Source organism: Protopterus annectens, chromosome 1.part1, assembly GCF_019279795.1.
Source record: "Protopterus annectens isolate FY-2018-M chromosome 1.part1, PAN1.0, whole genome shotgun sequence".
In the NCBI taxonomy this organism is placed as follows: Eukaryota; Metazoa; Chordata; order Ceratodontiformes; family Protopteridae; genus Protopterus; species Protopterus annectens.
In genome coordinates, this window is record NC_056726.1 from 1,419,295,484 (window position 1) to 1,419,316,546 (window position 21,063).

Consider the following 21,063-nt stretch of genomic DNA (forward strand, 5'->3'; position numbering starts at 1 on the left):
ACCGTGGTTTCCTTGGCTGGGGGTGGGGATGGGATATGGATGTCCAGTGAGATTAATTTATGGTCAGATCTTACAAATGAGGGGTATACCTCTGGTATGGAACATAGAGTCCCCATGTTGGTGATGATCAGGTCCAATATGTTTTCCCCTCTTATGGGAGTGGTGACCAGTTGTTCCATAGCATTTGAGTTTATAAATTCTAGGAACCATTGGGCGAGGGTGTTGGGGCTTGAGTAGTGCTCCCAGTCTATGTTTGGGTAGTTGAAGTCACCCAATATAATGGTGTTTGGAGAGACCTTCATATTCTCCAGTGTTCTCAGGAAAGCCGAGTGGGGTTCCTGAGTTTAAACGGGTGGTCTGTAGCAGGCTACAAACTGAAAGGCAGTTTTGCCCACTGTTAGTTGCACATGGATGGTTTACGATGCTTCATGCAGTGCCACTAACCTGGAGGTGTGGGTATCTTTGATGAATATGGATACTCCCCCTCCTTTTGTGGCTTGGTCCGAGTTTTGGGGCCAAAAAGCATGGTATGAGGTACAACCTGGTAGTGCTGGGGTGCTCTCGGGAGCCTTGAACCAGGTTTCTGTTACTGCACAGATATCGATATTCTCCATACTGAAGAGAGCCTCAAGTGCATGCATCTTGAGGTTTAGACTTCTGGCGTTGAGCAGCATTACCCTTAGTTTCTTTTTCTTTGTGTTGTCTATGGAGGTGGGTTTGTCTTTTGATCCTTGCCTAAAAAAGGCACTATGGGGGTAGCAAGAGCCTTAGCCAGTATTCGAAAGCCCAGGGGTGACAAGTGCAAGCCGTCCTTAGTGAAGCAACATGGCTTGTTGAGCATGTCATCCCAGGCTGACAGACACTGGATCCCCTTTGAATGACACCAATACTTTAGCCAATTGTTAAAATTGATCATTTTGTCTTTATACTGTGGCATCATTCTTGGTGAGGGTAAGATGCTACTCAAGGTCAGGGTCATACTGGCCTGTGCTACATGATCAGAGAGCTCCTCTATGTCTCTTTTCATGTTGTCTAGGGAGGTGCATCTCAGGTCATTCACACCAGCATGGACAATGACGGAGTCATATTTGTACTTGCTTTGGAGTGACCTGAGTGCTTGTGTTATGTGGCAGATCCTGGCACCCGACAGGCAGCTTACAGTGACCTTCTCCTTGTTCAGCCTGGTGAGTGGGACGTCAATGTGTCTGACAATAGAGTCACCTATTACAAGTGTATTAGGTGTGTTGTTTAGCCTTAAGGGCTGTGACTGTGTGGCACACTGACTTTGTGAACTATGTGATACGTGGGTATTGTTGTGGGATAGTGGTTGCTTGGATGTCTGCTTTGGAGGCCTCTGCTGCTTTAGAGCCTCTGAGTATGTTTTTGTGTGTTTATGTGTTTGGTTTTCTGTTGCAATAGGTCTATGTGAGACTGGATTTGTGGTGTGTGTGGTTACCTTCTCCTCCTGACTGACTGCGCCAGTATTGGGTTGAGAGAGCTCAGCCTCCAGTTTGGCTATATAGTTGCATCTCTCACATATATTTGAGCTTGTTGGGAGGAGGAGAGGTTGGTCTGTGTATATAAGGCAGTTGTAACAATGCCTCAAGATTCCCAGATTCACCAGCTGGACTGGAGAGTATACCCGAAACTGACTTTTGGACATGCCGGAATAGTATAAGGAACTAATTTTTGACTGATCAAAAAGGACCAATAGGGAGCCAAGTACTTAAAGGGAGTATAAGAGGGTGTAGTACTTTAGTTTATTAGTGCTTACTTATAAGATTACTTATACGAGCAACTGCAGGGCTTTAGAATGAAAATAGAGTGCTTACTTTGAGATTTAGAACAGTTCTAAGGGAAAAAGTGAAGAGCAGACTTTGTGGAGCCGGGAATAGTTTAAACCCGTTTAAGCGGCGGTGCCCGATGCTGCACTATGCGCAAAATCGTGCAAAACAGCACAAATGCGGGTTCTAAAGCAGGGAAACTGAAAGAGATAGGAATTGACCCAGAGCGGCCAATAATGTACTAGTTTCAGGGCTGAGACCACTCCTCCAGGGACAGATAGGCTGCTCAAAGATCACCACTCTCACTGGTGAACAGAGAAGCTTCCTCCTATCCAAGTAAGGATATGGGCAACACAGGAAACTACACCACAGTCCAGAATTCAGCAAAACCTGAAACCTGGACTAATCTAGTTCAGCAAAGGCGGGAAAAGAGAATTTTTTTTTTTTTTTTGTGTTTTTCAGGAAACAGCAGAAAAACACACAGAAAACACTGTAAATGCTATAAACAGGCTAGCGTACTTTAGTGTTTAGCCTACAACAGTTATTCAATACAAAAACGACTTAAATTGATATAAAACAAGTGCAAAAACTGTAAAAAGCAGAAGGCAAATGCAATTTAAACTTTTTAAAGCACAGATCAGTTAGAAATTCACTTTTTAGGCGCGAAAAGGCAGTCGGAGCAAAAAAACAGAGAAAAAATTACTTAAATCTGGAAAAGTCTCTCTGTTGCCTGTATCACTCTGCAGGACACCACGAGGAGCTGTGTGGAGGTGAATACTGGTGCAAAACCATGCAAATGCGGGTTTTAAAGCAGGGAAACTGAAAGAGATAGGAATTGACCCAAAACAGCCAATAAGCTACTAGTTTCAGGGCTGAGACCACTCCTCCAGGGACAGATAGGCTGCTCAAAGCTCCCCACTCTCAATGGTGAACAGAGAAGCTTCCTCCTATCCAAGTAAGGATATGGGCAACACAGGAAACTATACCACAGTCCGGAATTCAGCAAAACCTGAAATCTGGACTAATCTAGTTCAGCAAAGGCGGGAAAAAGAAAATATTAATCATTTGAATGATATAATGAAGAAAAAGACCACAAATGCTTTATTTAGACATATTAAGGACGAATCACATAGGACTGAATTTAGGGTGATAGAGCAAGTCATATGGGACACGAGAGGTTTTGTGGTTAATGAACATTTGAATAAATCCGATTTACAATAGCAAATAAGATTAAATGCTATGGTATTTCTAGGCATTAATGATAGTTTTTCAATTAATTCTATTTTTAAATTAAGAAGTTTGGAAGGTTAACATTGTTGCAAAAAAATTTAGTCATGTATTCTTCATCATTATCATTTGAAAGTGTTCCTATCAGAAGAGCGAACACTGAAAATAGTGAACACTGTTCTGTCGAACTGCAAAGTTTGAAATCTGAGAATGTCGAAGTCACGGAACAGTGATTTTTTTCCCAGGGGAAAAAATTGTTGGGTCGTTCTCAGGACTTTGCTGTTTTCCCCATTGTGGTGCAGTCTTGGAGTTGGTTTATTTAAGTTGGAAGGGTGGGGGCAAAGCCCTCCACTTTATTTTGTTTGTGTGTGTGTGTGTATATATATATATATATATTCAACATTTTTGGGTTTCGATCTTTACAGTTCGACAGAAGAGCTTTCGCTATTCTGATATAGACGCATTTATAATTATTTTTATATACATTATTTTAACATATTTAAAGTATTTAAAAATGTTTCTAATCTTAATTTTATTAACCTGTTAGTACTGGTTGGGTTGGTCATATGATGGATCTAATTAGTTATTTAAGGTATTGTTTCATTTAGTTAATTAGTTCTGATGAAGTTCCAAAGAGTATATCTGGAACAAAAGCACTTAACGCGATGTATCTGATGCGTATCTTTTATATAATTGATTAAAGTTTGTTTTATATATCGAAGTGCCTGTACATTTGTTTATGGGGTCATCTTTTCAGGTGTGGAGTTATATATACACCAGAATGTCTGCCACAGTGTGACTGAAATCCACCACAGGGTATGCTGTTCCTGCTGTCTTTTCCAAGTCAAATCCTTTCTAAACTCATCTCTTTCCTTAGCTCTGAATGGATGCAAATCTAAAGACACTAATGAAATTCATATATTCCACAGTTATGCCCATTGAGTACAGGTGTGCAAAATGGCATTCAAGCTTTATAGTGAGCTAACAAAAGCCAGTTAGTGTGGCAGTTACATGAATGGAGTTACTTAAGTCTGCTGTTTCTGAATCACTACCAAACATGACACTTCTCACAAATGCCAGCAGTAACTGTGTATGTCATAGTGATCTTGAGACATGTGACCAGTGTGCTTGTGCATATAGCTTGTGTACATCTGTAGTAGTAGTATGGTGCAGCCCTGTATGCTATCATATAGCACTTGGGCACTACAGTAGTGCCAAAGTGCAGCATTAGATTCATGCACATGGGACTCCATTTTGACCCTTAACTAGAACCCAGTGAGTGGCTTGGCTATGTCTATTGCAATGGAATGCAGAGATCTTCCATAGTGTATCAATCTGTTTATATTCTTTCCTGCAGATGGACTTCCAGGGGCACCTGCTAGGGCAGTAAGATGAGCTCTTGTGGAAGGTGGATATATAGCATGAGTTGCCAAGAATGTAAGTGATGAAAATCATCATCACATGCCACTGACACTAGTATTTTTGGTGAGCAGTTCCAGAATCACTACAGTGACCTGAGGTGATGCCACCCACTCTTATTTGCTTTGACAGAGACTGGTAATTCTGTTGATATTGTGTTTTGGTAGTTTGCCTGTCATATATATATATATATATATATATATATATATATATATATATATATATATATATATATATATATATATATATATATATATATTTATATATATATATATATATATATATATATATATATATACACACACACACACACACACACACACACACACACACACACACACACACACACTTAGGTGAGCATACTTTATTTGGAATGATGGAGAAGCATTAAATGAATATGGTTAGATGTCACAGAAGGCAGTTGCAACACTCCTGGAAGTAGGGTGTGTATGACATCTGTGCCACTTTATACAACTGCAATTGTGTTGCTAGCTTGTGTGTAATCATTTTCCCCATTAGTTCATACTTCTGCAAGTTTATATGAAGAGGATATAAGGCCACATCCATCTTGTTCTGTGCTGGATGAATCCTCTTGTACTAAGTTGCCCATGGCCACTAAAGCTATCTGTCAGCAGATGAGCAATGAATCGCTTTCTGGAAATCATAAGAAGGATGCACTGATGACCTCTGTGGTACTTTTCAAGATGGAAATTAAGGCTGCTCTTCTGAGAGTGATCCAGAAAGGTCTTCACAGGATTCCAAGCATCAGTTATGTAGGTTGTTGATAGTTGAGGTGTGGAATCGATGTGGAGTACCTTTTGAGGCGGTTTGTAGAGTCACATGACTGGGAATCCCATGACATCAATAACCCAGGTGAGTAGTGCCTCCATTTGTTGTCCTGTGAACTGGTCTAATATCTGACTATGCCAGAACTATAACCTGTTCTCATCCTGATGTTTTCCCTCCTATTTGCATCATTCCATTTTCCATGTTTATTGAATAACCCTTCTATCTCCACTAAGCCCACCTCTGTATACCTGCTTCCACTGTCCTGCCAGCCTTTTTTGTATCTACCACCACATCGGTTTGAGTTTGTGTTTGCTATTTGTCTGCCATACTACCTGCTCATCTCCCCCTAGCACATCCACAAACTCACCTCAATATCTGGTTTACATCATCATTTTCTATATATGAAAATGTGTCTCTTTCCCCTCAAAATAAAAAAAATTACCCTTCTTCTCACCAACTTTCATGCCTGATGGCTGTCCTTGTATATTTCCTACTTCTAGCTGTTCCTACTTTCTTATCTACACCCTTTTGCCCCACATTTATATGATGAGTTGGCACTTTGATGTGCAAACCCATATCAATCTAGCTGATGCCCACTCTGCTGCCATTCTGTAGATGGATGAAAGTGAGATGTAGCTATGCAGAGTTATGCTGCACACAGGAGCACATAATGACTTGATCATACTAGTTAATATTATACCATTATGCTGGAATTTTCTGCATATGTCACACATGGTGCCTGTTCCTATGATGATACTTGCTTCAAGAGAAGGCATATCTGCCTGGTCTTTTAGTTATCCATTTTCAGTGAGCAAGACACAATGACTGGTCTGGAAACCATTTGCAGGATCAGTCCCAGGTATTTGGACGTGTGCGAGCTCCTTCATTATTATTGGAATCACCAACTCTGAGATTTGGTAGAAAGCATAAGTGTAAGAGCAGGCCCTTGGATTCACACTAAGAGTCTTCCACACCCGGTATTTTAGACATTGAAGAGTCAATTCAGAGTTGAGTTGCTGTGATTTTCTTAGTTATTTCTGCTGCAGAGGCTATAATATGCCAGATGATGTATTAATATATGAAGGACTCAGTGCAGGGTTACTCTCCAAGGGCAACTCCAGCAGACCTTCTCAGATCTCAGTCAATGGTCCATTCAAAATAAGCTTCTTATGATTAATGACAAAAAAAAAAAAAAAAGAAAGAAACTGCAACTTCTTCTAACTATTAGTATCTGTGACAATGATAAGTATCCCAGGTTTCTGTACCATGCAATAGCACTGGTCACACCACTGTTTTGTACACCTTAGTTTTCAGCTTCTTTGGCATTCTTCTGTCACACACTACCCTTGCTCCTCTCAGCCAGTTGGCTGAAGCCCCTCTAATTTTAGTTTTGACCTCCTTGTTCAGACTTACCTTCTCATCCTCCACCCCTCTGAGTTACTTGAAGCTGTTAACCTGTTCCACTATTTTCCCTTCTTTCTCATTTTTCAGCTTCTTCTGATTTCCCAGTTTTGCTGTCATTACAACTGTTTTATCTGTACTCAATTTCATCTGCTTCATAGGTTCATAGGTTCATAGGTAGGTACGAGACTATCGGCCCAAGGGCCTATGTAAGCCTAGCCAACAAGGTTCCCTGACTTACATCACCCAAGAAAGTTATTTCCCTGTGCCACTGTCGAGCAGAGACACAGAAGTGATCCCCGGGGTGTATTTCCTATTTCCCATCCACTCATCAAGTTTTTCTTGAAGAGTGCTAATGAAGAACTTTTCTTGACATAGATGGGTAGCCTATTCCAGAGAAAGGGAAGTCTCTGGGACAGGAATCTATCCCACCAGCATGCCCTGTTTATTGTGGTGACAAGGTTTAGGTCCCTAGAGCATGTAGCGTGGAGGGATTGGGATTTCTTTAGGTGTAGCATGTCCAACAGCTCTGGGTTTGACATAGCTTTATATGTTAGGCAGAGATCACCTCGAAGTGATATGCTATGGAGTAAAGCTGGAGTTTTTTGAGGCGGTCAGTGTAGGGCATTTGTTTGAGGCCAGTAATCCTCTTTGTGAGGTACTTCTGTGGCCTTTCCAGCTGTTGCAGATGTCTTGTGAGGTACATTCCAAAAGGGGCATTGTACTCTATAATGAGTGTCAAGTAGAGGGGAACAATGACCTCTTTTTTAACGGATGAGAACCCTTTTATGATGAGGTGTGCCACGTAGAAGGACTTCCTGACTACTGTGGCAATGTGACTATCAAAGGAGAGACTACTGTCCACCTGGATCCCAAGGTCTCTTAAAACACATTCGCTGTTAAGTAGATTGCTGCCTATGTGGTAGTTCATGGGTACAGAGTTTTTACCAAAGGGGTAATCTTCTTGGCATTGAGCTTGAGGCCATGGCTCTGACACCAGACATCTGTCTCAGCGAGGCCCTTCTGTAGGATGTCCACATCATCTGGGAACTTGACTATGGCTCCTAGTTTGCAGTTGTCTGCTAACTTCATTAGCCAGAGGTCTTCTGTGTTAGCCTGTACTTCAGAGAAGTAAATACCAAACAGGAGAGGTCCCAGGATGGAACCCTGTGGTACTCCACTTGTCACTGCTTTGAGGTCAGATTTGGAGTCTGCAACTTTTACAGTGTGGGTTCTGTCAGTGAGCCAGTTGGCAACCCATCTTGTGACGTAGGGATTTATACCTAGTTTAGTGAGTTTAGCTATAATTACAGAATGGGGGATGGTGTTGAAAGCCTTGACAAGGTCAAGATAGGCTGTGTGAACCACCTTACCCTCATCTACTGCTTTGGTGACTGCCTCAAAGAAGTCAATCAGGTTCAGGAGGCATGATCTGCCTTTCACAAACCCGAACTGGGTGGGATCCAGAGTTTGGAGGTTACCAATGTCTCTGTTTATGATTTCCATGATGATACATTCCATGGCCTTGCAGACCAGGCTGATTAGGCTAATAGGTCGATAGTTCCCAGGATCAGTGGTGGCTCCCCCTTTGTGGAATGGGATAACTGTTGCTGTGCACCATTCAGTGGGCACAAAGCCTGATGCAAGGCTATTATTTAACATGGTGCTTAAGTGGGGAGCCAGTTCATTCTGAAGTTCATGCAAAACGCAGCCTGGGATGTTGTCTGGTCCCATGGATGCTGTGTTTTTGGTTCATAGGTTCATAGGTAGGTACTAGGCTATCGGCCCAAGGGCCTTGTAAGCCTAGCCAACAATGTTCCCTGGCTTACGCCACCCAAGGAAGTTATTTTCCTGTGCCACTGTTAAGCAGAGACACAGAAGTGATCCCCGGGGTGTATTTCCTATTTCCCATCCACTCATCAAAATTTTTCTTGAAGAGTGCTAATGAAGGACTTTGCTTGACATAGATGGGTAGCCTGTTCCAGAGCATGGGAAGTCTCTGGGACAGGAATCTATCCCTCCAGCATGTCCTGTTTATTGTGGTGACAAGGTGTAGGTCCCTAGAGCGTGTAGCTCAGAGGGATTGGGATTTCTTTAGGTGTAGCATGTCCAACAGCTTTGGGTTTGACACAGCTTTATATGTTAGGCAGAGATCACCTCGGACTAGGCGATATGCTACAGAGTAAAGCTGGAGTTTTTTGAGGCGGTCAGTGTAGGGCATTTGTTTGAGGCCAGTAATCCTCTTTGTGAGGTAATTCTGTGGACTTTCTAGCTGCTGCAGATGTCTTGTGAGGTACATTCCAAAAGGGGCAGTGTACTCTATAATGGGTCTAATGAGTGTCAAGTAGAGGGGAACAATGACCTCTTTTTTCCTGGATGAGAACCCTTTTTTTATGAGGTGTGCCACGTAGAAGGGCTTCCTGACTACTGTGGCTATGTGACTATCAAAGGAGAGACTACTGTCCACCTGGGTCCCAAGGTCTCTTATCACGTATTTGGTGTTAAGTAGATTGCTGCCTATGTGGTAGTTCATGGGTACAGAGTTTTTACCAAAGGGGATGACACTGCACTTTTTGGCATTGAGCTTGAGGCCATGGCTCTGACACCAGGCATCTGTCTCATCGAGGCCCTTCTGTAGGATGTCCACATCATTTGGGGACTTGACTATGGCTCCTAGTTTGCAGTCATCTGTGAACTTCATTAGCCAGAGGCCTTCTTTGTTAGCTTGTACTTCAGAGAAGTAGATACCAAACAAGAGAGGTCCCAGGACAGAACCCTGTGGTACTCCACTTGTCACTGCTTTGAGGTCAGATTTGGAGTCTGCAATTTTTACAGTGTGGGTTCTGTCAGTGAGCCAGTTGGCAACCCATCTTGTGACGTAGGGATTTATACCTAGTTTAGTGAGTTTAGCTATAATTCCAGAATGGGGGATGGTGTTGAAAGCCTTTGCAAGGTCAAGATAGGCTGTGTGAACCACCTTACCCTCATCTATGGCTTTGGTGACTGCCTCAAAGAAGTCGATCAGATTCAGGAGGCATGATCTGCCTTTCACAAACCTGAACTGAGTGGGATCCAGAGTTTGGAGGTTACCAATGTATTTGTTTATGAGTTCCATGATGATACGTTCCAAGGCCTTGCAGACCATGATCATCAGGCTAATAGGTCGATAGTTCCCAGGATCAGCGGTGGCTCCCCCTTTGTGGAATGGGATAAATGTTGTTGCATGCCATTAAGTGGGCACAAAGCCTGATGCAAGGCTATTATTGAACACGGTGCTTAAGTGGGGAGCCAGTTCGTTCTGAAGTTCGTGTAAAACACAGCCTGGGATGTTGTCTGGTCCCATGGATGCTGTGTTTTTGGCTTTACAGAGTGCCGCTTTTACCTGCGTAGTGATTACAGGGACTCTGCATTCTTCCTGCATAGATATGGGCCCTTTAGGGGGTGGGGGGTAAAGTTAGCACTGAACCCTTTTGCCAGGATGTTAGCAATATCAGTTGGTTCTGTAATTTTCATGCCTTTGTGCTGTAACTCAGAGCAGATCTGGGTGTTGCCATCAAGATTCTTGACATAGCTATAGAATGCTTTGTGGTTGTCCTTAGAATTAGTGATGATTTTGTTTTCGTAGCTAGCTTTGGATCTCATCTTCTTACTGAGGCTGACCAGGGAGCTACTCCTCTCATGGGATTTTACTCTCTTTTGCAACAGTTTCTTCCTTCTGTTGTACAGTTTGTTTATGGCAGGGTACCACCAGATTGGCTTCATTTTTTTGGAGGATAGCGTCTTGGTTCTGTTTGGGATAGCACGATCCATGCACTTGTGTAAGTGCTTATAGAGTGCATTTATGTAGGATTCAGCAGTTGTAACTGTATTGTCCTTTTGCATGGGTGTCATGAAGTTCACCATTTCTGTCTTAAGAAGCACGAAGTTGGCTTTGGAGAAATGTTTTACCATGGTTTCCTTAATGAGGGGTGGGTGCAGGATGTGGATATCAAGGGTGATTAGCTTGTGGTCGGATCAGACCAACAAGGAGTTGACTTCAGATGTGGACCACCGATCACTCATCTAGGATATTGTTGCCCCTAGTGGGGGTGTGGATAAGTTTATCCAGGGCATTGGAGTTTATGAATTCCAGAAAGCGTTGAGCTAAGGAGTTGGTACATGAGTAATTTTCCCAGTTAATGGTGGGGTAGTTGAAGTCACACATTATTAGGGTGTTTGGTTGAACCCTAATATTTTCCAGTACATCAAGAAAAGAGGAGTGGGAATCCTGGGGCACAGTGGGGGATCTGTATCAAGCTACAATTTGGATTGTAGTTTTGCCCAGAGTTAGTTGCACTTGGATAACCCCGGATGCATTATGCTGAGCAACTAGCCTGGAGGTATGTATATCCTTAATGAATATGGACACACCTCCGTCTTTGGTGTTTCGGTCCAGGTTACATGGCCGAAATGTGTGGTATGAGCTATAGCCTGATAGTGCAGGGGTGCTCTCTGGATACTTGAACCAGGTCTCAGTCACTGCACAGATATCAATGTTCTCCATTTTAAGGAGTGCCTCGAGGGAGTGCATTTTGAGATTTAGACTTCTAGCATTGAGTATCATTACCCTCAGTTTTTGCTTACCTGTTCCTGTTATGATGGTGAACTTGTTATTTGAACCTTGCCTAAAAAAGGCACTATAGGGGCAGCAAGAGCCTTAGCCAGTATCCGGAATCCCAGAGGTGACAGGTGCAGGCCATCTGTGGCAAAGCATCGTGGTCTGTCAGCCATGTCATCCCAAGCAGACAGATACTGGATCCCCTTAGAATGACACCAGAAGCTTAGCCAATTGTTGAAGTCAATCATTTTGTCCTTGTACTGCGGTATCATTCTGGGTGATGGCACAATGCTACTCAGGGCTAGGGTCATACCTGCCTGGGCTACAAGATCGGAGAGCTCTTCCATGTCTCTTTTCATGTAGTCAAGGGAGGTACATCTCAGGTCATTCACACCAACATGGACAATGACAGAGTCATATTTGTACTTGTTGTTGAGTGACCTGAGTGCATGGGTTATGTGGCAGATCCTGGCACCCGACAGGCAGCTGACAGTAACCTTCTCCTTGTTTAGCCTGGTGAGTGGGACATCAGTGTGCCTGACAATGGAGTCACCTATGACTAGTGTGTTGGGTACGTTGTTTTGCCTTATTGACTTTGGTTGAGTGGCACACTGAGTCTGTGGGCTATGTGTCATTTGGGTTGTGTTAGGGGGTGGAGGTTGTTTGCATTTCTGATTTGGAGGTCTCTGTTGCTTAGACAGATTATTATTGAGAGCCTCCGCGAATGTTTTTGTGTTACTATGCGTGGATTTTGGTGGCGTAGATTTAGTGAGACTATGTGATGAGTGTGGTGTGGTGCAAATGTTTACCTTCTCCTCATGACTGTCAAGTGCAGTCTTGGTTGGAGAGAGCTTTACCTCCAGTTTGGCTAGATAAGTGCATCTCTCACAGGTTGTAGTGTTGGGTGGTAGGAGGAGAGGGTTGTCTGTGTACATGAGGCAATTTCTACACTGCCTCAAGATGCCCAGATTCATCAGATAGACAGGAGACAACACTGGGAGATGACCCTTGGACACACGGCCGGCCTTAGGCATAGGCGAACTAGACGACCGCCTAGGGCGCCGTACAGGATGGCCTCAAAAGGGCGCAATTTACGGACTGGAGTTCTGTTTTGACGACCCTTAACCGGGAAAAGCTGAAAAGGCAACAACATTTTTTTTTTTTAAATTTCACCGCCGCCCATAGAGGCTAGCAATTGCGCCCTCCCCGGCCTCGAAAGGGCGCAGTTTACGAACCGGAGTTCTGCTGTGATGACCCCTAACCGTGAAAAGCCGAAAAACAACAACATTTATTTTTTTAAATTTCACCGCCGCCCAAGCCTGTGCACACGTTTCTACAGACAGAAACTGACAAACCAGGAAAGAGCCTGAAAGATATGATCTTCCTGCAGAGTTTTATACAAAACTATTAAAATAATGTGATACCGCTGTTGTATAACAAAAAAAAAACAAAAAAACCTGCCTGCAAGATAAGAAAGGTGAAAAGGATCCCCTTCTTGACCTCTGGTTATTCATTCTGAAATTCCTGAACCCAGAAAAGACCCACAACTATGGCAAACACAGAGGCATTTTTCACCATTAAATCAAGTTTAAGGAATTTCAGTGGCTGTTATTAAAGAGGACTGGAGCAAACCCTGCCAAAAGTGATAGCAGCTAAGCAGTTTATTTTTTATTTTAACACCTTTATTACATCTTGATATTTTATCAATGACGTAGGTAAACATATATTAACAGAAAATAAAAACATGTTTGAAGACAGCCACATCAGTTGACATGAACAAATATAATAAAATATCTTTTGAAAACAAAACATCAAGAACATTTAGTAAGTCTGTGCTTCTTTTTCTTTGCTTCAGTCATTTTTATCAACCCACAACATTGCTCTTACCATCTGCTCCCTGCCCTCTTGGCCAAAGTGTCTTGCTGTGCTTCCCAGAATGAGGCTGCCTCGACTGTGGGGTTGGGGGTCTGCATAGGGAGACTTTTCACTATGCTGGCCAGCAAAAAAGCTGCCATAGTTCTCAAGTGCAGCATTACCTTCAGTACTTCAATTTTTTTTGCACCTTAGCAGCTATGCCTCACAGCATGAAACTCTGCCACACTTTTACAAACAGAAGTTTATTTATTTATTAATTGACTGACTGATTGCTTGATTGACTGACATTTGGTAACTGGGAAAGTCCGACTGTGTAAGAAACCCTTTTTCAGCAGAGGCCCAGGGAGAAGAGCTCCAATAGTGATTAAAAAAAAAACATGTAACATCAAATTATACACATAAAATGTTAAATTATACAGCATTGGACAGATGCAAGAAGTACAGCAGAAGGTATGGAGAGAAAAGATAAGCATTACAAGAGATCCTTTTTTTTTTAACAAAATATATATAGCAGATTGGATAACAGGCATTAGAAGAACGCAAAAAAAATTTTGATGGTTCTGGAGAGGAAAAGGTTAATCGTTAGGAAAATTAGTGCAAGTAAAGTTGTTAGAGAGATTGTGAGATGGTCTATTTAGAAATTAAGAGATAGTGGAAAAGGGATGTAGGAAGACACCGAAAAATACGAGGTGTGAAAGGAGAAATAAGTTAGTAGGAGGTTGGGAGGGTAGGGAGAGAGAGAGGAGAGCAGAGAGACAAAGAAAAAGGAAGATGGAGATTAGGTGTTGGTTGTAGGGCAAAGGCAGATCCATGAGTTAAATAGGTAATTTTTTAGTATAAGGTTAAACTTTTTGGTTATTATCTATGCTGGTAATATTGTTTGGAAAGTTGTTCCATAGCTTTTTTGTTGAGTTTGCATACATCTGTAAGTAGTCTATCTGCAGAACAGAGATTTCTGATGGGAACATGGATATTCAAAAAAGATGTTAAGGCAGGACAGCTGTCAGGTTTGTATATTAGCTTTTTGTGCAATTGTAATTTGTAGGTAGTCAAGATAGTGGGGAAATTCTAGTCAGTTTAGCTTTTTAAGGGTGTTTCCATGCATAAATTGCCCCAGCTACAGTGCAAAAGCTGCTTGGTATTGCCATCCATACAGCTTGATTCTGTGCATTGGGTGAAACCTACCTGGCCTCCATTAAGAGTCACGGTGATGAGTCCCTCCCGGCAGAATGGGTAAGCTGCTGTCATCCATTCATTCCAACCTGCCACAGCTAGCACCTTCACCTCCTAGATCACTAAGCGATCCTTGGCTACTTTTGTTTTAGTCAGGGCTTTATCCTTTTGATCTCAAACGTTAGCTACAACTTCCCTTCAGGCATTTGTCAAGACTTACAAAAAGCCATTTACACCAAATAAAGTTGATCGTTATGTGGATGGTATTCTTCCACTGGTAAACCATGCCAAATAAGAATGTCTCATCTCTGGCAAGCATATATGAGTGTGTGATTAAATAGGGCACCAACAGGAAAACTGTGAAAGAAATCATTAGCGTGGAGCTACTGCACATGAGATAGTGATTTTCTTGAATCAGGTATATATATATATATATATATATATATATATATATATATATATATATATATATATATATATATATATTTATATATATATATATATATATATATATATATATATATATATATATCTATATATATATATATATATATATATATATATATATATATATATATATATCATCCCCGTTGGGAAAAACCCAGTTCTCATGAACTACTACATCGATGGTAGTCCACTGAACACAGAAGGCATTATAAGAGATCTGGGAAAACAGGTTGACAGCAACCTCTCTTTTGACCACCACACTGCCACTGTGGTCAGAAAGTCCTACTACGTTGCACATCTCATTACTATGGGTTTTGCATCCAGGAAGAAAGAGGTCATTGTCTCCCTCTACTCTACCCTCATTACACCAATCATCTAGTACAATGCCCCATTTGGCATGTACCTCACTAGACACCTGCAACAACTGGAAAGGCTGCAAAAGTACTACACAAAGAAAATCCTAGGCCTTAAACACTTGTCCTATATGGACAGACTCAAAAAACTCCAACTATTCTCTGTCTCATATCGTCTACTTAGAGGTGATCTCTGCTTGACTTACAAAGCCATGTCTGACCCAGCTCTGTTAGAAATGGTACATCTAAAGAAATCTCAATTCCTCCACACCACACACTCCAGAGACCTCAACCTCATTACCACAATCAACAGAACGTGCTGCAGGAACAGGTTCATAACCCAGGGACTGCCCATGCTATGGAATAGACTTCCCATACATGTCAACCACAACACCTCACTGGCCCTCTTCATTATTTATGTATTTGTTCATTCATCTGATGTGTACACAGTCATATAAATGGCTGTAAGTAATGGTTACATCTGTGAGTGTTTGTATGTATGTGTGTGTGTGTGTGTGTGTGTGTGTGTGTGTGTGTGTGTGTGTGTGTGTATGTGTGTGTGTGTTTGTGTGTGTTTGTGTGTAAATACTTTATTCCTGCATCCACAGTAGTTATGGTGTAAAGGCCTTAAGAAATCTATTGTAATAAACAGTAACATATGAGCCATATTCTTTGGGTATGATCCATGCTTTTATTATTTTATTGAAAGTTCACAGTGTTTTCATTATTTAACAGTGAATAAATTGGACATCATGAAGTCTAAGAGTAATAATATTCTAACTATGAATACTTTATTTTTTTGTATGCATGTAGGTGTGAATGCACTGTGTTTAGGTTACAACAGTTTGTCTGGCAGCTACTGCAGGTGAGTTAGGGTATGAGCTGTTAATGAGCTGCTTCTTTTAGTATATGGTTTGATTCCCTCAGCCTTTGTTTGTCTTCCATGTGACTCTGCACAATCATTTCACTGAACAGCACACCTGGACTGCTACAGAAAGGGTGCAATTTTGTCCAGTGGGTTGTCCCAGTGCGTCAGCAAATGCTTTACAGATTTGTCTTTTGATTTATTGCACTATTCACAAAGCTGCTAATTAGTGCTTCACTGTATGCTACTTCATAACAAATCCCAGCAGGTTACTTGTTGTTTATTAGGTCGCCAGATCCAGTTTCAATACTAGGGAGTTTTAAGAGAAAAGGACTTTACTGTTGTTCAAGCTAAGTCTGTTTTCAACAATTTTGTTTGTTTAGTAAATGGCTGTGAATGCTTTTGCTATAAAATTTGAAATACGGTTTAAAATGAATATCCAAATCTCTGATCAGTGCAAAACAAGCACAGTTTGCTCCTCTTGAATTTGTATTATGAGATTTTTTCTCTTTTTCATGAGACAAAAATGTCTTTGTGCTATTCTCTTACTTTATTGTATTATCTACCAACTTGATTTCTTACTGAAACATACTAATACTTCATCATGCCTTTGATATAGGGCAGCACTGATACTACTGTCAGTATACCCTGTGTCTAGATAGACGTCCTTATCCAGCTGTGAATATGCCAGGCATGTGGCCTGACTTAAGATATCCTTTAAAGCTTTCATAGCTTTTTCTTGTTCTTTCCCTCATACCCAGGGTTCTGAGTTTTTCAGCAGCTTGGTAAGGGGATATGCTACTTTTACATTGTCCTGAATAAACTGTCTTGGGTAATTACATATACCTAGAAGGCTTCTTAGTCTCATCTGTTTTTTTTTTTGGAGGGTAGATTCATTGGCTAGCCTATATATTGTTGTTTTGAATGCATAAACCATCTGACCCAATTTCATACTCTAGATACTTGCCCTTGTTTTAGTACCACAATCCTTTTGTGGGGGGATAATTTGGTCCCAGAATTATTTTGCTGGTTTAACACATAGGTCACTTTAGCAATAGGATCGCTTTTGATTAGTTCATCCTCTTAAATCAGATTCCCTCTACTTTCTGTATCAGGCATGGTCATGTGCAGGAAGACACTGAAATCTACAGCTGAGTTCAGTCTTCCAAATGACACCTACTCCAAAGGTACTGTTTTCGACCAAAGGAGAAAGCCAATTTGTAGGAGTCTTGGGGATGGACCATGAGGGTCCAGAATCCATTTGAGATATCCATTGTAGTAAAGTGTTTTGCATTCTCAACCCTAGTCAAGCATTGATCCATAAGCTTCTATTTACTGAAGACATGAATTTTATAGTAAAGGATGTGTGAAGGAGCAACAGACAAAGCAGGTTTATTAAAGGGAATTTCCATCTTCACTTGCAGTTTAAACTACATTACAAGGTATCCTTTCTTCTATGCATTTAAATAATTAAAGAAAATGACTGGGCTGGCTTTCTTGGGGAGTGACCAACCTGTGGGCATGGCTCGTAGGCGTGTTTTGTGAATATGACATGGGTGAGGCTTAAAGGGCGCCAGAGCACTACTTCGCCTAGGGCACCATATCAGCTAAGGCCGGCCCTGCTTGGACATGCCTGAATAAAAAAATATTTTCCTCTAGGTAAGTGAGGAAAGTGAGTACAAGAGCTGTTTTTCTCTAAGCAAGTGAAAAAAGTAAGTACAAAAACTGTTTTCCTCTAGGTAATGAGGAAGATTGAGTGCTATAGTAATTAGCAGCTTATTTAGTGCTTACAAGTTCTGAACAAGTGCTGAGCACAAATAAGCAAATTTACGTGCTAAAACGAAGCATCTTTATCTGCACTAGACGAGTTACAGGACAGAAACAAGTGCAAATGCAGGCTTTCAAATCAGAAAGTTGATTGCCATGTGCCTTCAATTTTTTATTCCATTCCTCTGTCCTTTGCTGAAGTTCTTGGTCAGAGTCTGCCTGTAATGCCACATTGTCTGCATACAGCAACTTTCTTGATCTGTCCCCACCAACTAGTTTGCTGATGTAGTCCATCACAAATATACAGCAGTGGACTCAGAGCTGAACACTCATTCACACCCACTCACACTAGGAACCCCTTTGTGAAACAAAACACTGTTTGTTCTTATGTCATTGGGTCTTTGTACACAGACTGCACAAATTCTACAAATGTTTCTGGGAATTCAAACCACAGCCAGACTGCCCAAATCAGTTCTCGTGACCATCTGTAGCATTGAGTCTAAAGTAGTAAATAAGAGATGTAATATGATCATTCTCAAGTTCTTGCATTTATAGCCAGGCATCTCTGACTCTTCTTTTTTAAGAATGCATATACTTTAGCTATATTGTTAGGTGTAACAAATTATCATTGCAGACTGCCATGCAGAGACAGTCCATGTATGGCAGAAGGATATCTTACGATATTCAGATAATGCTACCCCTTTTCAAGAGTATGAATCTAAGTTGGCTTTACTTCTAATCCTTCATTCCATTTAGTTCAAGAGTAAGCAAGGATCTTTTTTTCACATGAGGTTTCTGGATATTACTGGAATATCTTTTGGGTAATATTTTCTAGCTGCAATTACTAATCAAAGCAACTTTGGCTTGTGTTTGGAACTATCCTTGCTTGGCATAAAAAAGAGAAACGTTTAGTCCTACAGGCAACTTTCAAACTATGAAGATAGAAAATTCAGGTAGTGTTTTACAAAGTTAAAATCACATATATGATCTTAAAGTATGAACTGGTGCTTTCATTTTTCGTTTTTATTTCTGCCTAAAAGCAATACTCATTTATACCCTATGTGGTATAAATCTTCTAAAAACTGTAGGACTTAATTTTCCATCCATTTGGATTTGTTTCTTAAAAATAATATGTATATGTACTGTTATGTATTAAGTTGTTAGGATCAGAGGAACAATAGCTTTTACTGTTTTTAGTGAAAATACTTAGTAAGTGGAAATGTTTTTATTATTCCCATAAACTGGATGTGTTCCTCTGTTCCAAAACTTACTGTGTAGAAGTTAATATATGTTAGTGTAAGTTGCATATAAGAAATAAGGTTCAGATCTTTTGTGAACTATTTGTGACGAGACACTGTTATCATCGAGACAAAACCAGAGCCGTGTTATATTCATCCTTTCTTACTTGACATGGTAGTTTTAACTGCTAGTCTTGTTTATTTCTTATTCTTAGGAATATATTCGAACCCTGCCTGCTCCACTGCTGAAACTAGACATGCTATAATCATTATTGGATATGGGCCAGGCTACTGGACTGTGAAGAACAGGTTAGTACATTATGTTTTTTCCTCATGCCTCATTCTATATAATCCTGCATAGCTGTTAGCAATGTTTCTTACTAACTCTTATTGTCTGTATTATATTATATAGTACCTGGCAGCTTACTGCAGAAGGTTAAGTCTGTGGGTTACAATGGAGCTTTGTCCTCTAGTATAGGATTGGATTTTCCTCAGTTTTCACCTGCAAACTGAAAATCTGAACAAGTTACTTAGCTAAAGTAACTTAGCTAAACAGTGCTTATGTTTCTGCATCACTTATGTTGTGTACTGGATGTATCTTGTTAAAAATCAAATTACAATTGAACAAAAGAGATTTCTTAATGGGAATTCAGTGCAGTGCAAGATACTGAATGATGCATTGAAATCTACATATGTTGGTCAGTATGTCAGTGCAAGTGTCTGAGTGAGTGCATGTTCATGTTTGTGGGCCTGTGTATGTGTGTATGCATATGTGTCCATGCACACGTGTATGCATGTGCATCTCTCTCTGTCTCTTTGTTTGTCTCTTTCTGTGATTGTGGGTTAAGATGCATGTGAATGAGTGTGCACACAAAACTAATGACCATTGATACAGAATATATGGACACAAATGAAAACCATAATAGCGTGTACTGATTTATGAGGAAGAGTTATCAATGACTTCAGGTAGATTCACTAAAGCTGAAACAAGGGCTGTTTACACCTGGACAATGTCCCCACCCCATTTAGGAAACCCCTCTCAAGACTGAAGTTGAGATTGAGAACCAGTGAGTGAAAATAAAGATTACAGTGAAAAAAAAAACATCTTTCAGAGTTGTGGACCATAACATTAAAAGAGAAAAAAGTCAAGGCTAAGCAAAAATCTGTTGTATATGTCATGCTAATTGCTCTTTACTGTATCAAATATGTTTGCTAAACTGCTGCAAAAGTGATTTTATAAATCTTTGCTGATTCGTTGACTGTCATTTATTGAGCAAAGAGCTGTTATACATTTATATAGTAGATTTTTGATAAACTGTCTCAGACAGTTTTGCAAAACATCAGCAAAGAAGTATGCTAGTTCATTGTCACAACTCCTAAAACACAAATACTGACCGACAGTCATTTTAGAGTCAAAGATTCACATATATTCCAAAGCTGTTGAATCTAATGACCATTTACGAATTACCAGTACCCTCTGTCAAGCCGCACCTCCTTTCTCCATAAGGGCCATGCCAGTTAATCTGTGAATATCCATCATATCAATTAGATTATATTTAAATGAAGATAGTGAGTCACATTTCTTTACATGCTGGGAAGTTTATTCCACACGTTTGGGAGAAGCTAGGATATAATCTTGTCCCTGTACCATAATTTATCTATCTGTTGATGAAGATTTTGGTCCCTGGTTCTAGTAATCATGGAGCTTTTGGACTTGTAGAGATACAGGAGATCCAGATCAACTGGGTCTCTATAACAGCACTGTAAAAGAGACAAAGATCTCCTCTCAAAAGTCTATAAGCCTATGAATAAAGAAATAGAGCCTGTCTTGATAGATCATGGGCTTTAGGTGAGTGATCTTTTTAGTTAGGTACCTTTGGGGTCTTTATAATTGTTTGATACCTTTAGTGAGATACTTAACGAAGAGTGGGCATTATACTCAATAATTGATCAAATCAGTGCTAGTTATAAGGGACTGATATTTTTTAGACCTTGATGATATTCCACTGGCAATTATCTGTGCTAAATAAAAGGATTTCCTGATAACCATTGTCACATGATGGTCAAAAAAAGAGGGAATTATTAACCCATGTTCCTAGGTCCTTGACTACATTTTCATTTTGGAGTG

General features: G+C 40.7%; 1 protein-coding gene across 2 annotated transcripts in view; it reads left to right on the forward strand.

The window, feature by feature from the left end:
• Positions 1-21,063, forward strand: part of LOC122810777 (ervatamin-C-like) — a 404,836-nt gene that overhangs the window by 350,352 nt on the left and 33,421 nt on the right. For both annotated transcript variants that reach the window (XM_044082340.1, XM_044082347.1), the window contains exon 7: positions 19,151-19,244. In XM_044082340.1, coding sequence (XP_043938275.1) covers positions 19,151-19,244 — 94 coding nt within the window. The remainder of the gene's footprint in view (positions 1-19,150; positions 19,245-21,063) is intronic.